General features: G+C 41.0%; 1 protein-coding gene across 3 annotated transcripts; it reads left to right on the plus strand.

Moving 5' to 3' along the window:
• Positions 1-3,898: 3,898 nt before the first annotated feature.
• IDS (iduronate 2-sulfatase) lies at positions 3,899-12,672 on the plus strand. 3 transcript variants are annotated; one of them, XM_071569530.1, is made up of 10 exons: positions 3,899-4,017; positions 4,842-4,978; positions 6,011-6,188; positions 7,053-7,141; positions 8,291-8,491; positions 9,084-9,254; positions 9,833-9,959; positions 11,476-11,649; positions 11,802-11,971; positions 12,050-12,139. In XM_071569530.1, the coding sequence occupies exons 1-9, from the start codon at positions 3,918-3,920 to the stop codon at positions 11,948-11,950; spliced, it is 1,326 nt and encodes a 441-aa protein (XP_071425631.1). In that variant the 5' UTR covers positions 3,899-3,917; the 3' UTR covers positions 11,951-11,971; positions 12,050-12,139. The 3 variants fall into 3 exon arrangements, with proteins under 3 accessions (XP_071425631.1, XP_071425629.1, XP_071425630.1); XM_071569528.1 differs by lacking the exon at positions 11,802-11,971 and having other exon boundaries at positions 12,050-12,672; XM_071569529.1 differs by lacking the exon at positions 12,050-12,139 and having other exon boundaries at positions 11,802-12,043.
• The last annotated feature ends 8,433 nt before the right edge of the window (positions 12,673-21,105 follow it).

Genomic DNA, 21,105 nt, shown 5'->3' on the forward strand with positions numbered 1-21,105 from the left:
TAAGTAGAATTACAATACAGAAAACATCACCTTAGTCAGAGCAAAGTAGTCATGTACTTTGGTGTCCTTGTCAGATTACTAATTGCAAGGTTTTAGTGTTTGAAATGGAGAGTTGCTTAACAGAAGAAGGTGACCTTCCTGTTAGCACTACCTGAATACTGATGAGTTTATTCACTTCCCCTCTAAGGGAGCTGTAAAAAGGGGAATGGAGGGTCAGTTAGATTTCACTATTAACAATAATGGGGGGCAGATTATTTTGGGGTTTTTAACAACTGTATGATGTAACTACACTGTGTATGCCACTCAAAACACCCTCTAAAAACTGCAGCAACTATTGATCCTAAATAAAAACAAATGTGAGTTTGTGGATGTTTAAATAATAGACCAGCCCTTGAGAGCTATCCACATTAAAGAATTCAGCAGCCTTACATGACATCTTGTTGATGCAGGCTTTCCTGTTTGCAGGTTTATCTCTTTATTGTACTCACCATGTAACTTGAGAAATTGTGTCAATGCTTATGTGCATGAAAGGTATTTCACAGGGGCTACATTGCACTGTGCTTGTCTGCCCTCACTAAGCACTCGAGACTGTGATTTCTTTGAGCAGTACCTCAGCTGCAGGCACATTTTCTAAAATGGGTGAAGGGAGGGTCAGGAAGAACTCGAGTTCCTCAATCCACCCATCTCTTTTCTGGCCAGCACATCACAGACAGAGCTGCTGGTGTCTAATTTGCCATGTGTATAGGCCAAACAGGAAATGGGAGAAACTGAGGTGTGCCTTTGATTCATTGCTTTTGGTGGTGGTAACAGCACCTGCCTCACCTACTGCCCAGTACTCTGAATTGAGTCTGAGTAGTATCTTATAAATGACTCTCATGTGCACTACATGTGCTTGGGAAAACCCATGGTGTGAGATCAGTGACGCAGGACTTGGGGAGAGAGGGAGCTGCTGCAGGTGAGCAGATCTGCCTGACTCACTTCAGCCATAGAGAAATGACTGTGCATGAAACAAAGGCTTAAAATGGGTATTTTTCAATTGGGAATGTTAATAACTAAGGTCTACAATGTATTTTCTAGGGCATAGCTCTGCAGATCAGACTACAAGGATGGACTACAATGGTATCATAGTTTATCATAAGAATGTTAATAAAACTGAAAGTCTATGCAGATGCTTAGATGTTTAGCTTACTCTTGAGTGCTAATTTTCACAGATGACGTAAAAGTATGATTGCTTTGATTCTGAAAATACAGCTATGGAATCCTTTAAAGATAAAAATGCTGTTTAGAGATTTATCAACATTATGTCCCAGGGGTTCATGTTTGCTATAGGTATTTCACTTCTCACCATATTGCCAGAGGAGGCTACACATATTCATGCAGATTATATTTTTAAGTGGTCTTTCTCTCAATTTATTCATAGCAGCTTCTACAGGAATAATTTAATCAGTCCATACAATAAAAAAGTAAACAATGGGTTTTTTATAAGATCTGTCTAGGGATAATCAGAAGCTTCCTGTAGTGATTAGTCACTTTCTATAATGCATGAGAAATAAATTATAATTGATTTGGGATTCGTTGTACTGATACATTGAAAACTGCTTCGCTCTTTTTGAGTTTGAGTAAACGGATCACAGTGCCCAACCATTTGTTTATGAAAACATTGTTTCTTAGAATTACTGAGTGATGCAGAAAAAATTCCTTAGATTGGCTTTAGTGTCAAATGCAACTTCTGGTGTAATCACTGGGGGACATGTGCAAGGGCAGGTTACATTTGTGAAGAGTCAAGACATCCTTCCCAGGTGGAGTTCAACACCTAGGATATTTTATCTTGCCTGACCATATTCACTTATTCTTAAAAGCATACTTTATCGTCTTTGTCAGAGGAAACTTTCTTGGAGAGCATACCCAGGCATGGAAATGCTACTTTATAAGATCCACTATGGGTCTGATAGAACAGACATTTCTTACAGAGTCCTAGGAATAAGATTTTTCCCACTAAAAATATTGCTGTGCTGAATTTTTACCATGTCTTAATATAAGTCTGTCATAGAAAATAGTTTATGTTAAGATATTCAGCTCTTATGTTCGTGGCCTCATCTACATTCCTAACACTTGTGCAAGCATTGCTGTAGACCCCCAAACATTCAGTATCTGCCTCAGCATATTGCCAAGCTATCAAAGTGACAGACTTGGTACTCAGTCATAGATGTAGGAGGCTGACATTCATAAGGGCCTGTGGGACTTTTAGCAGAGTGACTAAGGAGAGTGTACAAGGTATCACCAGTTCAGCCAAGGTTTAGGTTTAACCTTTCCTGTGACACCCCTGACTCATCACACCAAATAGAGCAGTGGTTTAGTTCAGGAGCTGAACGACAGGCTGCTCAAAGGCCCATGTACATCCGGGGTGGAGTGGACATCTGAGCTGTGAGACCAGTTTGTCCAAGATACACTATTAGGGCTGTGATTTCAGTCTGCAATCATTCACTGGCATCATCCCAACTTGCTTTTTAGCATCAGAATTTGTGCGCTGTTTGAAAAAGAATTTTTCCTGTGTAATTTGTTCTTCTAGTGGACTGAACTTAAGATGATTGCTATATACTCATGTTAGGCAAACCAGGAAATCCATATCAAGTACCACTTACTGTATTTGCATTTGAAAGAGGCAAGTGTTATGGTAATTAAATGCATGTGCAATAGCGAAATAATTCCTTGGCTTTTTGCATAAAAAGTCTCCAAATGAAGAGAAATGTCACTTGGGGATGCAATGTTCAGTACATTTCCAGCAGCTGATCCATACTAGGAGAGTTGCTGATACCTGTGAGATACACTGCTTATACACAACATTAATTCTAAAATATGCAGTCATCAAATATATTGAATAATGTTCATGAGCTGCTTGCATGTCTTGTGCTCTGTAGTAACTGAACTTGTAGTAAGTGTTTGTGATTTGATTTGAACTTTTCCAGCATATGCAGAAAGGCAGTGTGAAATCCACATAAAAATAAACTCCACTGTAGTAGTTTAGAGAAAGTACATGTGTTTGCACACACTGTATGTTACACAACGTACTGGACTTCTGAGTCACACATCCCACTGAACAAGTCTTGTGACAGGCCATTTTAGCCAATGCTCCTGGTAAGCTTATGGTGAGTGTATATATGGTGTATTTGAGGTCACAGGTTGAATTCCTTATAGAGCAGAGAAGCAGATTATTTTCTATCGTATTCTCTTAAGAACTTAGAAAAGAAAACCAGTTACAGGATACTGAAGCATTCCATACTATTTGAAAACATCTGAAAATGCTTAACTGTCATGAATTGTGTTTAATTAGCTCACATTTCCTCGGCTTCATAGTTTTTTCCAGTAAATCTACTCTCTCCTGAAGTATTCCTATAAATATTTTAACAAAATAGCTATCTTTCTTTGAAAAAAAATAGTCTTAATTCAGTTTCATAGTTCTGTTAGCTTTTTCAGAGATGAGAAAAAGGTTTTTCTTGCTCTGAGGTGGTTCTGTTTTAGCATTGGTGCAGATTGTTCTTTCATTGGTACCAGTGAAAGAAGCCAGCAACCTGGGGAACACTGTTACAAATTCCTTGGTAGCTTTAGGGCAACGTTGCTGTATTTCTGCTTCATACTTTCCATTGCACAGGTAGTTTAATGCCTGGACAGAATGCCACTGACTCCTCCTTTTCCCAGGGAGCTGCGGCGAGTGCTCAGAGGCTCGTGGCAGGAGCAGCCGTGGGTGGGGACCGGAGGAGCAGCGCCGGGACTCGCCCCCCGTGTCTGCGCTGCCTCCCTGGCTGGCGGGGCAGCTGCGCCACCGCGCGGGGCGCGGGGGAACGGGCGGGTCCTGGCGCCGGGCGGGGTTAAGGCAGAGCCGGTGTTCGGGATCCGCCCCCGGGACGTTTCGCTGGGATATGGCGGCGGCCGCCCGGCTCTGCTCGTGCTTGTTCCTGTGCCTGTTCCTGCTGCAGCTGCCCCGCGACGCTTTCGCGGCCGCTCGGGTGGCGCCCGGAGGTGGGAGCGACCTCGGGGCTCGTTCGCGGGGGATGCCGCGGGTGCGCCGGGACGGGGGGAAGCGGCGGGCGGGCGCTCCGGGGATGGAGCCGCGCAGGGGCTGGGGGCTCGATGTGTCCCCGTGGGAGTCTCGGTGTGTCCCCTGGCGTGGTCGACGTGTCCCTTGCTGTGCTCGGTGTGTCCCGTTGGGGGAGCTCGGTGTGTCCCGTTGGGGGAGCTCGGTGTGTCCCGTTGGGGGGGCTCGGTGGGTCCCTTGCGGGGGGACGGGGGCTCGGTGGGTCCCTTTCGGGGGGCTCAGTGTGTCCCTTCGGGGGTCTCGGTGTGTCCCCTGCGGGGCAGCGGCTCCTCACACCGGCAGCAGTTCGTGCGCTGTTGGAGCGACCAGTGCAGTTCGCCGCCTTAGTGGGCGTTTTAAGAAATACGCGTGTGATTGATTTCAGAAAAACAAAATATTTTTATCTGTTCAGGGCAGGATTATATTGCGTAACGCTGTTGTTTACCTGTGGCTTTGATACGTCTCTCAAAGCTTGCAGGCTGTAGAACTCGGTACTAGGGGTAAGCCTGCAAAATACCTCTTTATTTTGCACCAACTTTCTATAGCCAGCTGAAGAAAATAGCATCTGTAGCAGCTGGAGAGAATGGGAGTAAGCAATGAAAGAGGAAAAGAAATGAAAACCACTATAGTTCTGTCCAGGCCAAATAAGAATTCCGATTTTTTTTTTCCCTTAGGTGTTCTTCGGGGTTAAAAACTGATAAATCAGCATGAAGTAGCCTCTGCTTACTGCAGCTCAAGTTAATTTATTCCTAATTCTGTTTCTTCGTAGATGGCATGAATGTCCTGTTTATAGTTGTGGATGATCTCCGTCCTGTTTTGGGCTGTTATGGAGATAAGCTTGTTAAATCTCCCAACATTGATCAACTTGCTTCTCAAAGTGTTGTGTTCAGCAATGCATATGCCCAGGTGAGATAAATGCAAAATAATTACTGGTTTTATCGCAGTAGGTGTTAGGCAGATCAGTGGAGAAAGCAAGTATCCATTAACTTTAAGTATTTCCAGTAGAAAATAAATGGTTGGACTGAACTGTGTTGTGTGAACCTGTCCTTACTAAGGTGAGAAAAATGAAAACAGAACATTTAAATTATGATACTTGTGTAGCCCTTGGAGGAGTGTAATGTCACTTAAGCATTTTCACTGTTAGCAGCCAAGTGTTGCTTTAAAATGCTGTTTTATTAAATTAGAGTTTTTTCTTGTGCTTAAAAAGGTTATGTTTTACCTTTGAATCTTTTCTTTTGAGAAAATTGATTCTCTAGGCTGCTATGGTGGGGCAGTTTGTGTGGTAAGCATCACTCTTAAATAGAGGACTCAAAATCTCATTAATTGCTCTCCCTTTGCATACTCTGCATAGGATACCTGCAGTCCCAAGTTTCTCTCTGCTGAGAAATTAGAAGTTTGAGTCTAATTCTGACTAGGAAATAGAACTTCAAAGCAATAGCTTTTGGTTCTTGTCAGTCTGAAGCAGAATTGGTGAGGCCCGTGGACTGTAACCCAGACCTTTTGTGTTTATCCTTTCATTCTTAAGGCAGTCCAGATCAACTAGACTTGGGTTTTTATCAGCACAGGCCACCTGCCACTGCTGCTTAATTCCGTGTCATGTCATGTCAGCAACGAGATTTTCAAAGCATTGCCCTTTAAGGAACCTGACTTTTTTTCCTCTTTTATGCTACTGGCTCCGTAACCAGTTTTTAGTGCTTAAGAATTGGCTATTTGGTGAAAAATTATAGATTGGTAAGTGTCCATCTTGCTGAAAGCTTGCAATTGGGAATTGATATGCTTAATAAGGATGCTGTTCATTCCAGCCTAAAGTGAATTGCAACCCTCTCCCTGCAGTTCTGAGCCTTCAGAGGTTTTGCCCAGCCAGGCCTAAGTCCATTTGTCCGTATGTTTTGCTTTTTGTTCCAAACTGATTCTCTCTCTGTCTGGCTCTCTCCTCAGCAAGCCCTGTGTGCTCCCAGCAGGGTGTCGTTCCTCACTGGCCGCAGACCTGACACCACCCGGCTGTACGACTTCTACTCCTACTGGAGAGTACATGCAGGAAACTACTCCACAATGCCCCAGTATTTCAAGGAAAATGGCTACGTCACCCTGTCTGTGGGGAAAGTTTTTCATCATGGTATAGTTTGAATTGTCATTTGCTTAAATACAAATGCTTAACGTATGTAGTCTCACAAACAGACTTTAATAACTATTGATTATTGTTATTCCTGTTAATATTGAGAACCTAAATCACAACCATGAACCAGATTTTACAATGATAGTAGACTGACATTAAATCTGAAGTCATAAGGCATTAGAGATGAATGCATTAGGTGACTCTTATCTAATGGTATTTTCACATCTTGGCTAGGAATTGTGGGAATAAATGTCTGCATTCTAAAAATATATCTGGAAGTGAGGTATCTGCTGAACATGAAATTACTGACCAGTCTCATTGGCTTAGTTCTGCCTGTACACATTTCATGTTTCCTATTAAGTGTATCAGAACATAGAGATTGTATAATAACTCTACAAGTTCAGTAGGAAATTAGTTCACTAGTTAAAAAGTAATGCTACTGAGTTGAAAAATACTGTGTAATACTGACCCTCTTTTTGGTAGTTCTTTATTCTAGAACTAAACTTGTGTGAATATATGAATTTTCAGTTGATAGTGAAGCTAATCAAGAGTGAGCGTGATAACTGTTATTAATCCTGGGGGGTTTGGGTTGATTTTCATTGCAGTTCCCTGAAGTAAGGCTCTTCAACAGGCTTGAGTCTCCCTCACCAGTAAGAGGTGTATTGTGGGGAAAAATGCCTTAAACTGTTTTACTTTTATTTCTTGTTTATTTTTTTCCCTCAGTTGTCAAAGATTATTTGAAATGTTTTTTCATTTGCATATTAAAAAACAAAGAAAACCAACTGCAGAGAAGTTAATCTGTGTTTGAGCTCTTCCTGGTTCAGTGAACTATTAGAGCATTTCTAATATCTTTATCATTTTCAGGGATTTCATCCAATTACAGTGATGACTATCCATACAGTTGGTCCATTCCACCCTTTCATCCTTCAACTGAAAAGTATGAAAATGATAAGGTAATGGTGATCTGTGGGACTCAAATAGGGAAGTGTTTTCAGGATGTAACCAAGTTCTTTGCATCAAGCACAGGCTGTACTCTGTGGGTTTTGAGGCTTCACCCTTGTGCAGGAAAACAGCTAACTTTTGTTTCTTTGCCTTCCAAAAGAAGGCCTTGATTGTCAGATATGTGTCTTGTTAATCTGTGTGCCCATCCTGCAGATGTCTTATTTCTGATTTGGTATTTGGAAACTGAGGTTAATGAGATATAAACAAAAGTGATCTTAATTTGTGTCTAGGTCATGAATTCCTTTATCTGAAAGTGCAGTTGTCAACTTGCACACTGATCTGGCTTTGCTTAGTAAGTGACAAAGCACTGTCAATAGTCTTGGTGAACAATGCAATAAAGAGCCCAGAGCTGAGTGAGTGGGGATCATAATTAAAATAATCATTAAATAATCTGAAATATTGTAATCTGATTCGATTTTCTAGAATGTCTGTTACTCTTAAGTGTGACTCAAAACAATCTGGTTTATGTTTATGCAAACGTTGCATGAGCATCATGTGTTGGAGTCTGTAGATGGCCCAGCAGGAGCTGCAGCCATGAGGGTACAGAGAGCCTCAGCAGTGCTTTGGACTTGTGTTTATTGCCAGAAAAGGCTGGTTTTAACAGCAGTAATATTTGCATCCATGACATAAAGAAAAGTATATTCATTTAGTAGCTCTCCCAAACACCCTGCTGAGGCCACCTTTCCCTGACAACTGTTTAGTCAAATTTATTTCTCTTCACTGATTACACATCAGCCACTGCTGGCATTTGTTCAGAAACTACGTCAGTAGCTTCCAGGCAGCTTTCTGTGAGCTCTTAGGATTAGAAAGAGTTTAAATGCATGTATGTGGCATAACCAAATATTGCTGCATGGCCAATAGGTCACAGATTCTATTCATCATGGAAGCTGTGGGGGTTTTCCCCCATATGACCATGTTTAATCATCTAACCAGCTTCAGAGAGGATATCTGCTTTGTCATATATAAGAAAGTTATATTCTTTTGTTGGTAGAAGGGTTGAGAAACAAATTGGGTTAAAAGGCATGAAACAGAGGATTTCACCTTTGCTTTCACATAAGTTACTTAACTGATTTTTCTTTTTTTTTTTTTAAATAATAAAGACTTGTAGGGGAAAAGATGGAAAACTTTATGCAAACCTGGTGTGCCCAGTGGATGTGACAGAAATGCCCAGGGGTACTCTGCCTGATATTCAGAGCACTGAAGAAGCCATACGTTTACTGAACGTTATGAAAGCCAACAAGCAAAAATTCTTCCTCGCTGTTGGTTACCACAAGCCACATATCCCACTGAGGTACCCACAGGTGAGGAGACTGGAACGTGCAGGAGAAGGAACTTACACAATTGTTGCTTTCACTTTTCAAAGCTCTTCCCACAAATGCTTTATTGCTGTTGTTTCTGGAAGGCAAGCTGAAAAACAGCCTTGGTTTGGTGTAACTTTTTAGGAGTCACCTGTGGTAAATTTATAATGTCTAATGAGAATGAATTGTGACACTTTAGCCAAAAGCCAGGCTTCTGCCACCATAGCAGTGACTGCTATGACATGGAGATGGGGCTCACCTTGATGAAGTATGACATAATGAGGCCTTAAAAGATCTTGTATTCCATTCCCTGTTTGAGTTGGTGGCAGAATCCTACTGATTTCAGTGAAAGCGGTGTTGGACCTTTTATTGCAGTGTTTTTTTGAGATCCAGGAGGCTGGGCTTAGGTACTTACTAACTCAGTATTTTTCAGGAGCTATTTGGGGATGACTAGTATTGCTACATTTTACACTCTGAGGGAAGGGGAATGAAGCCTTGTAAATTGTGATATTTAAGGGTCATGCTGTTTTACAACATAGAGTTTACAGTATGTCTGAGGTGAGGACAGTCTTTATGTGTGCTTTGTATTGTAAAGGAATTTCTCAAGCTGTACCCCTTGGAAAACATCACGTTAGCCCCAGATCCCTGGGTGCCTGAGAAACTACCTTCTGTAGCGTACAACCCCTGGACAGACATCAGGCAGAGGGATGATGTGGAAGCATTAAATGTTAGTTTCCCTTATGGACCACTTCCAGATGACTTCCAGGTAAGCTGTCAATACAGTGCACTGAAATCAAACTGCCTCCACTTGTTCAAGTGCAAGGGAGGAGTAAGCTGTTCTTCCATATTCTCATTTATTCAGCAGTTGTCCATTTGCAAATATGATGAATTCCCTGCCTTTCGTAGTCACATCTAACTCTGTAGACAAACTCACTGTCACTGCAGTTTAGTTGGCATATGAGGGAATGTATGTAGCAGGTTTACCACTGTTGTGTTTGTGTTCATTATCTGTTTCAAGTGAGCACCCAGTGTATCTTTGCAAGATTTTCCTTGACTTTCCAGTGCTTGTGCCAAAATAGGGTGCATCGGCTGGATCAAAGAAATAGATTGGTTTGCAATGTTTTGCTTGAAAGTACTTCTGGGAGGTAGAATTTATGGAGTGCCCCCTCCCCATTTACCTTTTCTGGGACATTAATCAGGCTACAAACACTTAAAAAATAAAGCTTTAAAAGTAAAACCCTTTAGTTCTTTTATACAGCCACCCAGTGGTTTTCCTCTGTGTGTGTGTGTGTCTTGGGAAAAACTAACTCTTTTTTCCCTCTCTCCTGTTTTGTTAACTTGCAGCGGCAGATCCGTCAGAGTTACTATGCAGCAGTTTCTTACCTGGATGTGCAAGTTGGCCTGCTCCTGAATGCTTTGGATAATGTAGGACTCTCAAATAACACAATAGTAGTTTTTACTGCTGATCATGGTAAACATTTAAATGTTTCTCCAGCTCACTTAATAACTTGATTGTGCAACTCAGTGCTGACATATTAATCTGGTGTGTTTCTATGACATACAGCAGAGCTACCATACCTTGTGTCTCTGGCTGGTCTGTCTCTAACTGAAGAAGGGACTGGCACTGACTTCTGTGGCTGCACAGTTCTGTCCCCGCAGACACCACTTTAATTGGGTTGAGGCTTTGCTGGTGAGGGATGAGGCTGCCTGCCAGGACTTGGAGCTGAGCTTGCTGTATTCCCACCCCCTTCCCAAGGAGTGACTCTTGCTGGGAACAGTCCTGTGAAAGGAGAGTGACCACTCCTCCCCCTTACCATTTGTAGAGAGCCATCTGGTACAGTGGGTGACAAGCTTGCTCATTAACTGCTCAAGTGTGTTTTCTTGCACTTGTCATTGTTGCTGCAGAGCATCTAAACTGATTGTGGTCTGGTCCCTCCTCATAACTGAGGTCTTGTAAACTCTGGATCCTGGTGATAAATTGAATTCGAATTGTGAAGCAAATACCTCAAGCATTTAATAGTTTTTTGATACTCTATATTCATTAGAAAAATGCTCTCATGATCCCTTTAATTGGGAGATAGCTTAGCTGACTTAAACCAGTTAGGATGTGACTAAACTACATTAATTTATAGTCAGATATTTAGTTAATTTGGGTTGACTTCTGTGAGCATGCTTGTATAAACAAGCCCTTAGGAATTGTGGAGCAATGGGATTAATGCTTTTGGTACTAAAGTGACTTTAGGTGTTTCCTACTGACTTGTCACTTTGACTTGGACTTTCCATTCTAAACTGAATTCCTCTTTCCCTTGCTGTGGATAACTGTGAATAGTTGGTGTTTCCAATGCCATAGCTGGCAAAGTGATCCAAAAATCATGTGTTAACACAGTTATCATAGAGTTTCTTTGTCTTCCCCCAAGTGAAGTTGGCAGCAAATCTGCCTGGAAGGAAGTCATGTTGGCATCTCTTTCAAGAGGAAGAGGAGAGCTAAAAAGTTTTATCTCTATTGCTTTCTTGGGAGTAATGTCCTGATATGGCAGCCTGGCAGGGATAGCAGCCTTGGCTCCAAGGGATGTTCAGTTACAGTGTTAACAGGAGTATTGGAGAGCTGGCAGCTGCCCAAAACTTAAATGAGTGCTTTGTGGCATAGTTCTGGAGACTCTTGCAGGAGCTGTGACACATCCCAGTTCCTCTTTTCTGCTGTTGTAATGCTAATTGCCTAATTCTAATCTAGACTAGGGGAAATAAGGAAAGGTGTAATTATTTCCTTAATAAAGAGTATCAAGTAGCAAGACTGAGGTGGCTGATGAAATAGCTTTCACATTAGAGAAAAATCTTGTTATATCTAAACACAGATTGTTATTTACTGTTTAATATAACCTTTATAAATCAACTAGTGACCCCAACAGTCAGAGTCAATTTACAATGAAAAAAATTACTATTAAATTACGGCCCAGTATCTGCTCTGAATTGTGTTCTTTGTCACCTAGGGTGGTCCCTGGGAGAACATGGTGAATGGGCAAAATACAGCAATTTTGATGTTGCTACCCGTGTGCCGCTGATGTTTTATGTACCAGGAATGACAACTTCCTCTCTCAGTCAAGGAGTGAGGGTCTTCCCCTACCTCGACCCTTTCAGCCATACTGTGGGCTTGGTACCTCAAGGTAAATTTCAGTGTTTATTTCTTTTGTCCAGTGTATATATATATGTAAAGGAAAGGTGGTGATGCAATGATGCTTTGCCTACAGGCACCTTGAGAATTTGCTTTTCTTTCTGAAGAGTTCTTTTCAAAGTAATTGATATTATTGTCTTGAAGGCTGCACATTTGAGAAACATAAGCGGAAAAAATTTTCTTGTTTGAAGTACATCATAAATGCATGGACTGGCATCTTCAGAGCTAACTGCCACCCCTTAATTGCCTTGATTTTGGTATCTCAGAAACCCAATACAAAGCACTTTCGATGAAACACCAGCTGAATTATCAGAGTAAGTTTCTAGAGCATTCTACCAGTGTCATCAAACCATCATGTTCCATGACTTGTATTTTGATATTATTTCTTCTAGGGCAAAGCAAAAAAGTGGTGGAGCTGGTGTCTCTGTTTCCAACACTTGCTGAACTTGCTGGCCTGCAGGTTCCTCCTGCATGCCCAGAGACGTCATTCCACGTTGCACTGTGCACTGAGGGGACGAGCATTGTCCACTATTTTAATGCCTCTAAAGAGAAGGACCAGGAAGAGGAGGGTTGTGATCACAAGGACGGGTGTTTCAATGAAGAACCTGTTGCTCTCAGCCAATATCCCCGTCCTGCAGACACTCCCCAGTGGAACTCTGACAAGCCAAAGCTGAAAGACATCAGAATCATGGGCTATTCCGTGCGTACGAGTGACTGCAGGTACACTCTGTGGGTTCAGTTTAATCCCAACAACTTCAGTGCTAACTTTAAGGATGTCCATGCAGGAGAGTTGTACATGATGGAGACTGACCCAAACCAGGATCACAACATCTATAACAATACCTCACATGGTTGGTTTTTCAAAAGGATTCTTGGCTTTCTGAAGCACTAGGGATCAGAAAACTTCTTTACACCTGTTCTTGCGACTGAACTAATGCTTCTCTCTTTTGTATAAAACCTTTCTGTTGTACAGAAAACACTTGGATTGAATTAAAATCCCGTTTATATCAAAACACTAGCTATTGCCTTTGTCTTGTTACAGCCCTTACTGCACTGAGGTAGTCAGAGGGAACTTCTGCAGTTGTGTTTTCAAACACAAGCTCACAACACTTCTGAAGAGGCTACACAAAGTATGCAGGCCCATACTCTAAAGCATATCTGTAATCTTCTGTAGTGAGTGAAGAGCAAAATTTCATTACCTGTGCTGAAACTGTCAGTGTGAAAGGCAGAAAACCAGAAACTTCTGTGTCAGAAAGGCTATGAAGAGAATGTGTCCTACCCCCTTTGCTTAAGAGACTTGGGACTGGAGTGCTCAAGGAGACATTTGGTAGTGGTGAAGGGCTGAGGTGTCTGTTGTCATTAGCCTTACCTCTGTCTAGACCTAAAAGCAAAACTGCATGTGTTGCATTCAAAATGTAATAATTATAAATAAACACTTTAATTTAGAAATTCATGCTTCTTATCATACAGCAGGAGAATCTGAATTTTTTAATTAATGTACGTGAAATAAGTACTTTTATCACTGAAACACTGAGTAAGACTGGGGGGTTAAGGTAACACCAGTATGCTCTTCTGTTTTCCTCAGGACTGGTCTAATGAGCCTCTACAGATAAAAGGAGATGGAAACCTTTAGCTTCTGTAGCTTGCTGGTTGTTGAACTGCATGGTGCACTTAAGGATTGTCATATCCAGTGACAGACATCTGGATGTTTTCCTTCTTAGGTTCTAAATGGGGTTTGCCAGTCTCTGTTTTGGACCTGGATAGCTAAAAGCCTCCCACTTAATCGTAAGTTTTTAGTGTGGCATTTATCAACACAGGATGTGGAGCATTTGTTGTCCCAAGCTATGCCATAAGTAATTTCCAGATGGCCAAATGCATTAAGGTAAATATGTTTAGGAGATTGTATCTGAGAAAAATGAGTTTGCTGAGTATTTTATTTTAGTGCTTTCTGTACCATGTGCTGGCAGCCACAAGGTACACAGTGCTTTAGTGTGAGGGCAGTAATTTGTGTTGTTTTCTGTCAGCCTGCTGGATTTCTGCAGTTCTGTCTTGGTAATCAAGGATCTTGGAATTCGTACTTTAACAAATTAGAGCTTGTTCAGATGGTGTTAACTCCTGCTACCTTCCTTAATGAACTGCTCCAATTCCTATAAAAAGCCAACCATTACTTGTCTTCCTCAGATAAATTGGCTTTAATATTGTAGAGAAGCCACAGACATAACTTTATTTCATTAAAATCCATGTGACAGTCTTATGCCTAATTAATGTAGAGATACCCACCATGAATCTGATTCTTTCTTAGAAGACAGCAGTTATTTAGTGCCTTAAACTCAATTAGAAGAATATATTTCTTATGAACTTGTCATTTGTTTTACTCAGCTCAGGATCCCGTGTGTTCTGCAGCATTATTTTTCCAGGTGAAAACATATTTTTCGCTCATTTATGCATGTATACTTAGATCCTCAGCTGGTGTAGAACACTTTGATTGCAGGTAGCAGATTCAGTGTAGCTATACCAATTTCACACTGGCTTAAAGTATGTTTTACTGAGAGCAGTGCCAGGCAGAGTTTTGGAGTGTGCAGCTAGAGCTAATTATATCTCTGACACACTTTCCTTCAAAGGAAAATCAAATATTGGGAAAGTTATTTTGGGGCATGTATTGAAACGTTAAGAATTAATCTAAATCTCTGGTATGCTGGGTCAGTAATAAAATGTACATTTAAAATAGATCTGGGAAATGGGTATTATCTGAGACTTGGTTACGTGGGCTTTGTGTTTTGTTCTGCTAAGACACCTGTTAAAAAAAATGACCAAATACCAAAACCACTTTCTGGGGGATTGTAAAATTATAGCATATAGATAAATTACTCAGGAATTTATTTGCATGAAAACATTCCTGTGCATACCCTGCCCTAAGCCTCCCATCACTTCAGGCAATTTAGTTTTTCAAGTGGAGATAAAAGTCCTGGTGCTAGGTGATGAGTATTTTTTTCCTCAAGTCATTCTCTTTATATTGAAAGACAAAAACTGCCCTTGACCTTTCTTAATCAAAATCCAGTAATCTTTTGGGGAGACATGAAACAGAATTGCCTCTGACAGCCAGTGAATCAAGACATATCCGTGAGCTCAGGGCAAGGACGTTCTTGAGTAATTGCAGAAGTCCCCGGGCAGGACTCTGCAGTGCACCTGGAGAGCTGGGCCCTTCTCCTGCGGCGGAGCTGGGGAGTGAGGCACAGAAGTGAAAAAAGCTCTGCTCTCACAAGTGCCATGAGAGTTTGTTATGGATTTGGTTGAGTGAAATCTAAATCCAGCAGAGACAAAGGGAGAAGGCCCATTTTTGCAAACAAACCTAAATGCTGCTTCTGCTGGAGAGCCTGAGCTGTGGGTCTTGCTGGGCTGAGCAGCCTCCATGGAGAACAAAAGAGCTTAACAGGAGCAATAAAAGTAAAGTGCTCTTGCGAGCAGCGCTCTCTCTAGAGGAAAGAGGATGCAAGCCAAGCATCAGGAAATAAATGAGATGCCAGTGTTGACCCTATTTCTCAGGATGGCACCAGAACAGCTGGATGAACAGCATGATGCTGCCTCAGCAGGAATTGTTACCTGCGGTACATGTATGGAGAGACTCTGCTGGGGACCGTGGAGTAGCCGCCGTAAGCACTTGGCACAATGCGGAGTCAATAAACAGGCCTCTGTTAATAAGCTAATGGACAGGACTGATTAAGCAATGGAATTAAGATTTTTGGTCCCCAAAGAGCTGTACATCAGTCAGTCATAACTCTTGATGTTGTTTCAATTGTATAGATGTACAACACCTAAAATCAAAGTTTTTGAAGCAAAGTCAAAAATACACTGTTTACAAAGCAGAAGCAATAGGAATCTTAAAAAGTTGGAGGTGTCTGTGTATTTGGGTGTTCTCTGTAACACTACATAAATGTTTGCAGCATGCTGCTTGCAAAGAAAAGATTTGGGTCTAATTTGAGGCATGCTGTGCACACTGGAGTATGTGCAAATGCTGTAGCTACACACTGTGCTGTGCAACAGATTGGAATCCACCCTTTGGCCTGTGCTTGCTGGGGGAAATGGGGTATGTTTTGGATTAATGTGAGAGTTGCAAATGTGTTTCTGTGGTGAGGCAGGCAAAGGCAGCTGAGTATCCCAGCTATTGGTCAGATGTTACCTAATTAATCACCATTGCATGTTAATTACGTATTAGTGACTTGCTGCTGGGTTGCCTTGGTCAAGTGGAGTCCCCTGCTGGAACAAGTGTTCCACAGCATGAAGGATGGATGTGATGGTTCAATATCAGGGATGTTTCTTAATTCCTGGTGCTAATGTGTACTTTCTCTGATAAGCAACAATATCACCAGTGGCAAAAGGGCCATAATGTCATCGTCAGCACCCAGGACTGCAGGGCACTGTGCACAGTTTACTTTTCAAACTATATTTGGGAAGTGCCTGGTAGTTGCAGCTGAGATCCTTTGTTGAATATGTAATTCTTCTTTTTTTTTTTTAAATTCAGTGGTTACTTAGCCTTCAAATGTGAAACGCTACATAAAGAATGAAATTGCCCTCTTGATAACTAGATTTTCTAGCACTTCGTGGTTTTCTAGCACTTCACAGTTTTCTAGGCTTTTCTTGCTTTTCACATCAGAAACTCCCAGCCAAGTTAAGATGACTCTGTGTCAAAACTTTTTATGTCTCTGTGTTTGACTTCCTAGCTAATGAAAATTATCTTCAGATCTGCATGGGTGGATCTTGACTCCAATGTTCTTCTCTGCCTAAATGTACAGATCTCCTTTTAATGTCTGTGGGAGTTCTGCTTATGAAAGAAGATAGACTACCAATGTCAAGATCCACCATACGAAGCAGCAAAAAGAGCTTTTTGCCCTCTGTCTTTAACACTTGGCTCAGTACTGAGTAGCAGAAGAACATTTCTATCCAGCAGTGTGTGAAGGCCCCAACTATAATGGAGCTTTGACTAAGCAAGAGGAAATGGCAAAGTTTGAGATATTTCTGTAGGTGCAGTTGGATGTGGAGTGGGGAATAATAGACTGAAGCAGCAGAGAGGAAAGGAATAGTAAGATGTAATGAACAGTGAAATCAGATGTAAAGTCATGATCTGAAAGATTAGGATCCAGCAAGAAAATAAAACAGAAATCTAAAGGTAGCAAGATTGGGAAGGGAAATATTTTGTATCTTTGGTTTTAGGCTCTGCACACATTTAGGGTCACTCATACCTTCCTATTTCTGCTCTATTTTTGCCCTGTGTTTTTAGGTATAATATCTATAAATTTTGTATATGTTGTGGTTGTACAAGTTCTTTGAATTTATCTCTGAAGCACTTTTGAAAATCTGCCTTGGTATGTTGTGGTTTTTGTCCCAAGTATACTCAATCTGGTGTTATCCATGTATTTATAACCCTTGCTCTTTTCTTTTGGTCCCAGTGCCATAGTAGAATCAAAGTCTACAATTTCAGTATGTGGTACTCTTGTGCTGAAGAGTCCACGTTTACTGTGTAAACTGAAGAGGAGTTACCTGTAGGTTCCTACCCTTGATGGTTTGACTGTGCCCTGTGGCCAACCTGCACTAAATGTCTGGCAGACCTTGGGGCTGGTTCCAAGTGTGGCTGCTTGGTAAGGTGGCATCACTCTGGTTGTGCTTCAGTGATGTGTTGGGCTGCAAGTCTCATGACCAAAGTCTTGATTGTGCATCCTTTGCAGACTTTACAAAAGCTGGCTGAGTATCATCTAACTGCAGCCTTTTTATTTTTTTGTCAGGAATGTGTTTATTTGATCAAATCAAACTGTCTTATGTAGAGATATTGCTTTGGTGACAGTTATATTGAAAAGTTTTGCTTTGATAAGATCAGGGACCTTCATTTCAATTTTTATTTATATTGCATAATTTTGACATAATATAAAAGGGTATTATAACAAATGAGAGTGCAATTACTTTGTGAAAATAATAAAGTCAAAACTAAAAATGCTGATATCGGGAGGATATCAGAATGAAGTGGCTTACTCCACAATTTTTGAACCAGAGTGTTTTGTAATTTTTGTCTTATGGGAAACCTTTGAAATATTGGGAACAAGAAAGTGAAAGAAAATCCCAATTCATGCACCTCCTTATGGTAGTAAAATGCCAATTCTAACCTGTCTTCACAAGTAATTATTCACATCAGGAGTGTGCTGAGGGCTGGATTTGGGTTCAGGCCATTTCTGGATGCAGAGCTCTAGAAGGAGTGGGGCAGGAGTTGGACTGGATAGTCCTTATGGATCCCTTCTAACTCAGGAGATTCTATGATTCTAATTCTTGTCTGAAAAATAGACCAGCAGCTTTTTCTTTCAATTCCCCTCTCAGCCCCACCATCAAGCTTTGTTTTGCTGCCTTTCAGGCTCACCCCATGCTGCTGTCAGATACTTCTGCTTCCAGGAAAGCCAGGCTCTACAGCCCCTGCACAGCCAAAGAAATGCTTTCCCTGGCCAGAGAGCTGCAGTGAATTTAAAGCAGGGCTTTTTTTTTTTTTTCTCAACAAATAGCCTACTAAGAGGGCAAATATTAATCACATGTCTGGAAAAGGTTTGTTTTGATCTCTGTGTCTGCTATTCCAGCTTTAAAGAACAGAGGCTTTTCTGAAACATTTTCCTGGTAACAGAATTAGGATATAATTCCTAGAAGACAAATCTTGGCAGGTATGAAGTGTATAATACCTATCCTTGACTGAACCTACAGCCTAGCCTAATACTTCCCACATTTTCCTGGTTTCAAAGTGAGTTTGATCTTGTGTTGAAGGAAATGATTCTCTTTACTTGAGGCCTCTCGAATATTTCACAGTAAGAAGGATGTGATCCATTACTTCAGGAGCCCTCATTATGTGCAGCTGTGGGATACTCATCTTTTGCCTTTATCTTCTCTGCTGGAAAACTTGGATACCTTGTTTTACTAAAAATCAAGATCAGGGATGTTAAAAATAGATTGACTTACTGAACTTGATAGTATATAATTTTCCTGTTGCCAGCTTTAGCTTTTCTCCACTGAAATAAGATTAGCAGAGATTAAAGCTATTTATTTTGGAGGTATAGCATTCTGGACAGGAAAGCTGTGATGGGTTTGCTTTAAGAGGGCCTTCATATTTTAAGAATTTGTACACCCTCTTTTCTTTTGAGGGTTATTTGTTTGTGTAACTGCTACTCCTGCCTGCAATTACTCTTTTCCAAGAAAGTACTTAGTAGAAATACCTCAAATATCTTCTGTATTTGTTCCATGTTGCTCTATAAAAGTAATGACGTTCTTCCTAATTTAAAGCCGTGTAAATGAGATGTGAATTTTTCACTGCCTTTTTAAGGTATGGTTTGTCTAAGGATTCTTCTAATAATCACTTTCTGAAAGAAATAAATGCTAACCTTCATTTACCTGTATCAAATACAGTGAGGCTCTGACCTAGTTAAGCACTGAACCATGTGCCTAAGTACCTTCCTAGTCAGTAAAACACTTAAGTGTATTGGCTGATGTGTTGAACATGCTCTGCTCAACCAGGGCCAGGCGTCTGTGGCACAACCATCCTATTGCCACCAAAGGAACCAATGGGCTGAGGAGACCTGCCTAACTTGGAACTGAGTATTAATTAGTAGAGTTCAATTTCTTCTAGAAAAGAAAGTACTCTGTGTCTTAAGGCCAGTTGTTCACTTTTCAGAAATGTGGTGGGTGGATGTGGCATGGGTTTTGTAGCACAGGATGGAATTTCTGTGCTCCTTAGGCTACATAAGGCTTCTACATCTCTCTTGTATCTCTCCTTTCTCTCTTTCAAATTTATTGGTTTGAAACAGGAGTCAGGTCTGGATTTCTCAAGATGTCTTGCATCCCTGAATGCAGATCAATAGCACTTAACTTGTCTTGAGAGGTTTAAATGAGTCACAAGACATTAAAGCTAAAAACTTGAAAGTGCAAACACTCAGTGTTCCTGCATAAAGTCTCTTACATAACCTTTCCTCTGCTTTAGTCAGGGCTTGGCTGTGCTATGCATATTCCTCGAGACCACGGCTGGGAAGAGGCAAGAGTCCTCCAGCTTTGCCCTGCAGTGTTGGGATTTAGAACAAGTTCTTCAGATGCCATCCACAGTGTGGGAGCGCCTCGGCTCTGCAATTCCAGAGCTCCTCGACTAGAGGTCAGTAACACATCAAAGAACAGCAGATGGAAAACCAGAAACTGTGGGATATTAGCTGCCACTAGACATTGCATTTTGCATTTGAAATGAAGACTTGTGATCTGGTTAATCAGCAGCAGCTACAAGTCCTATTTGTCATTTCCTTACAACTTCATAGAGTGTAGAATAGATCAGTCACTATTTAATAAAGGCTGAGTTTAGGAATGCTTAAAGGTAAAATAGAGATTTGTTTGTTTCAATTTCTTTTAAAATAACCCTTATCGTTCTTAACAATTCTTTTTATTTTTCCCTGCTGAACTCTTCCTGCTTGGTGATAGAGGAACTGGTCATCTGGACAATTAAAAAGCAATTTATGGAGCAGATCTTTCTCTTTTCTTTCTGCAATTTTAATAGCAAGTTGGTCAAATACATCCTCTGAATAATTTCTTCATAGAAACAGGCACAAAGGATTCTGTTTGTATTATTTGAGTATGTTCTATCTTGAAAATACTCATTTTCTTTATCATGACTAATGCCATTACTGAGTGGTTTTGCTGAGACATTTGGTTCAGTTGTGTTCATGACCATGATTAGTGCATTTGTCTCCAGCTAAAATGCTGATTCTTAGAATGTTGCAGTCAGAGCTGTGCTCCAAGTCTTTATGAAGGAGAAATCACTGTTTCCCAGCAATTTTGTGTCAGCTAAGTTGATGGGTTTTTTCCCTGCAGAAAGAAACAGAGGCCAAGGCATTTTGATGTTACTTGTTACTCAGGTCCTGTTTCCTCCCCTCACATCACTTTTACACTTGCAAGCCACATTGTGATTTATCCCAGTTAGTAAGAGGATTTCAAAAAATGAAATATTAGCAACAATTGCAATGACTGGTGTAATGCTAATGAACAATGTCAAGCTGAGAGATGCAGGCCCTCCTCAATGTAATTGCAACCAAGAGTGACAGACCTGCCATCAAAACTGAGGCAAAGACTTAATTTCATCTGGGTTCTGCATTTTGGTTCTTTTTTTCTTTTTTCTTCCTCCACGCATACACACACACACACACACACACACACCCCACACACCACTTTAAATGCAGGAGAAGAATAAAAGTCTCCAAGATGTGTCTTCTTAGTATAGTTGGCACCTGTTGAATAGGGAGGATTACAGTCATGTTTGCATTAAAAAGGTCTCAGTGTATCTTGAACTGAAAATTTAAAGAAATAAAACCAGATGAGTGGAACTCCTGTAGTAAACTGCAAAAACAGGTACATCTTATGCTGGAGCAACAAAATGCATTAGTCTAAAAGT

Source organism: Pithys albifrons, chromosome 14 (assembly GCF_047495875.1).
Source record: "Pithys albifrons albifrons isolate INPA30051 chromosome 14, PitAlb_v1, whole genome shotgun sequence".
Lineage (NCBI taxonomy): Eukaryota > Metazoa > Chordata > Aves > Passeriformes > Thamnophilidae > Pithys > Pithys albifrons.

Excerpts from the sequence above, each read along its gene's own strand:
- IDS (XM_071569528.1), top strand. The coding sequence starts at position 3,918 with ATGGCGGCGGCCGCCCGGCTCTGCTCGTGCTTGTTCCTGTGCCTGTTC. Across the intron at positions 6,189-7,052 it reads GGGGAAAGTTTTTCATCATG|GGATTTCATCCAATTACAGT; the intron begins GTATAGTTTGAA and ends TATCATTTTCAG. Across the intron at positions 8,492-9,083 it reads TCCCACTGAGGTACCCACAG|GAATTTCTCAAGCTGTACCC; the intron begins GTGAGGAGACTG and ends TGTATTGTAAAG.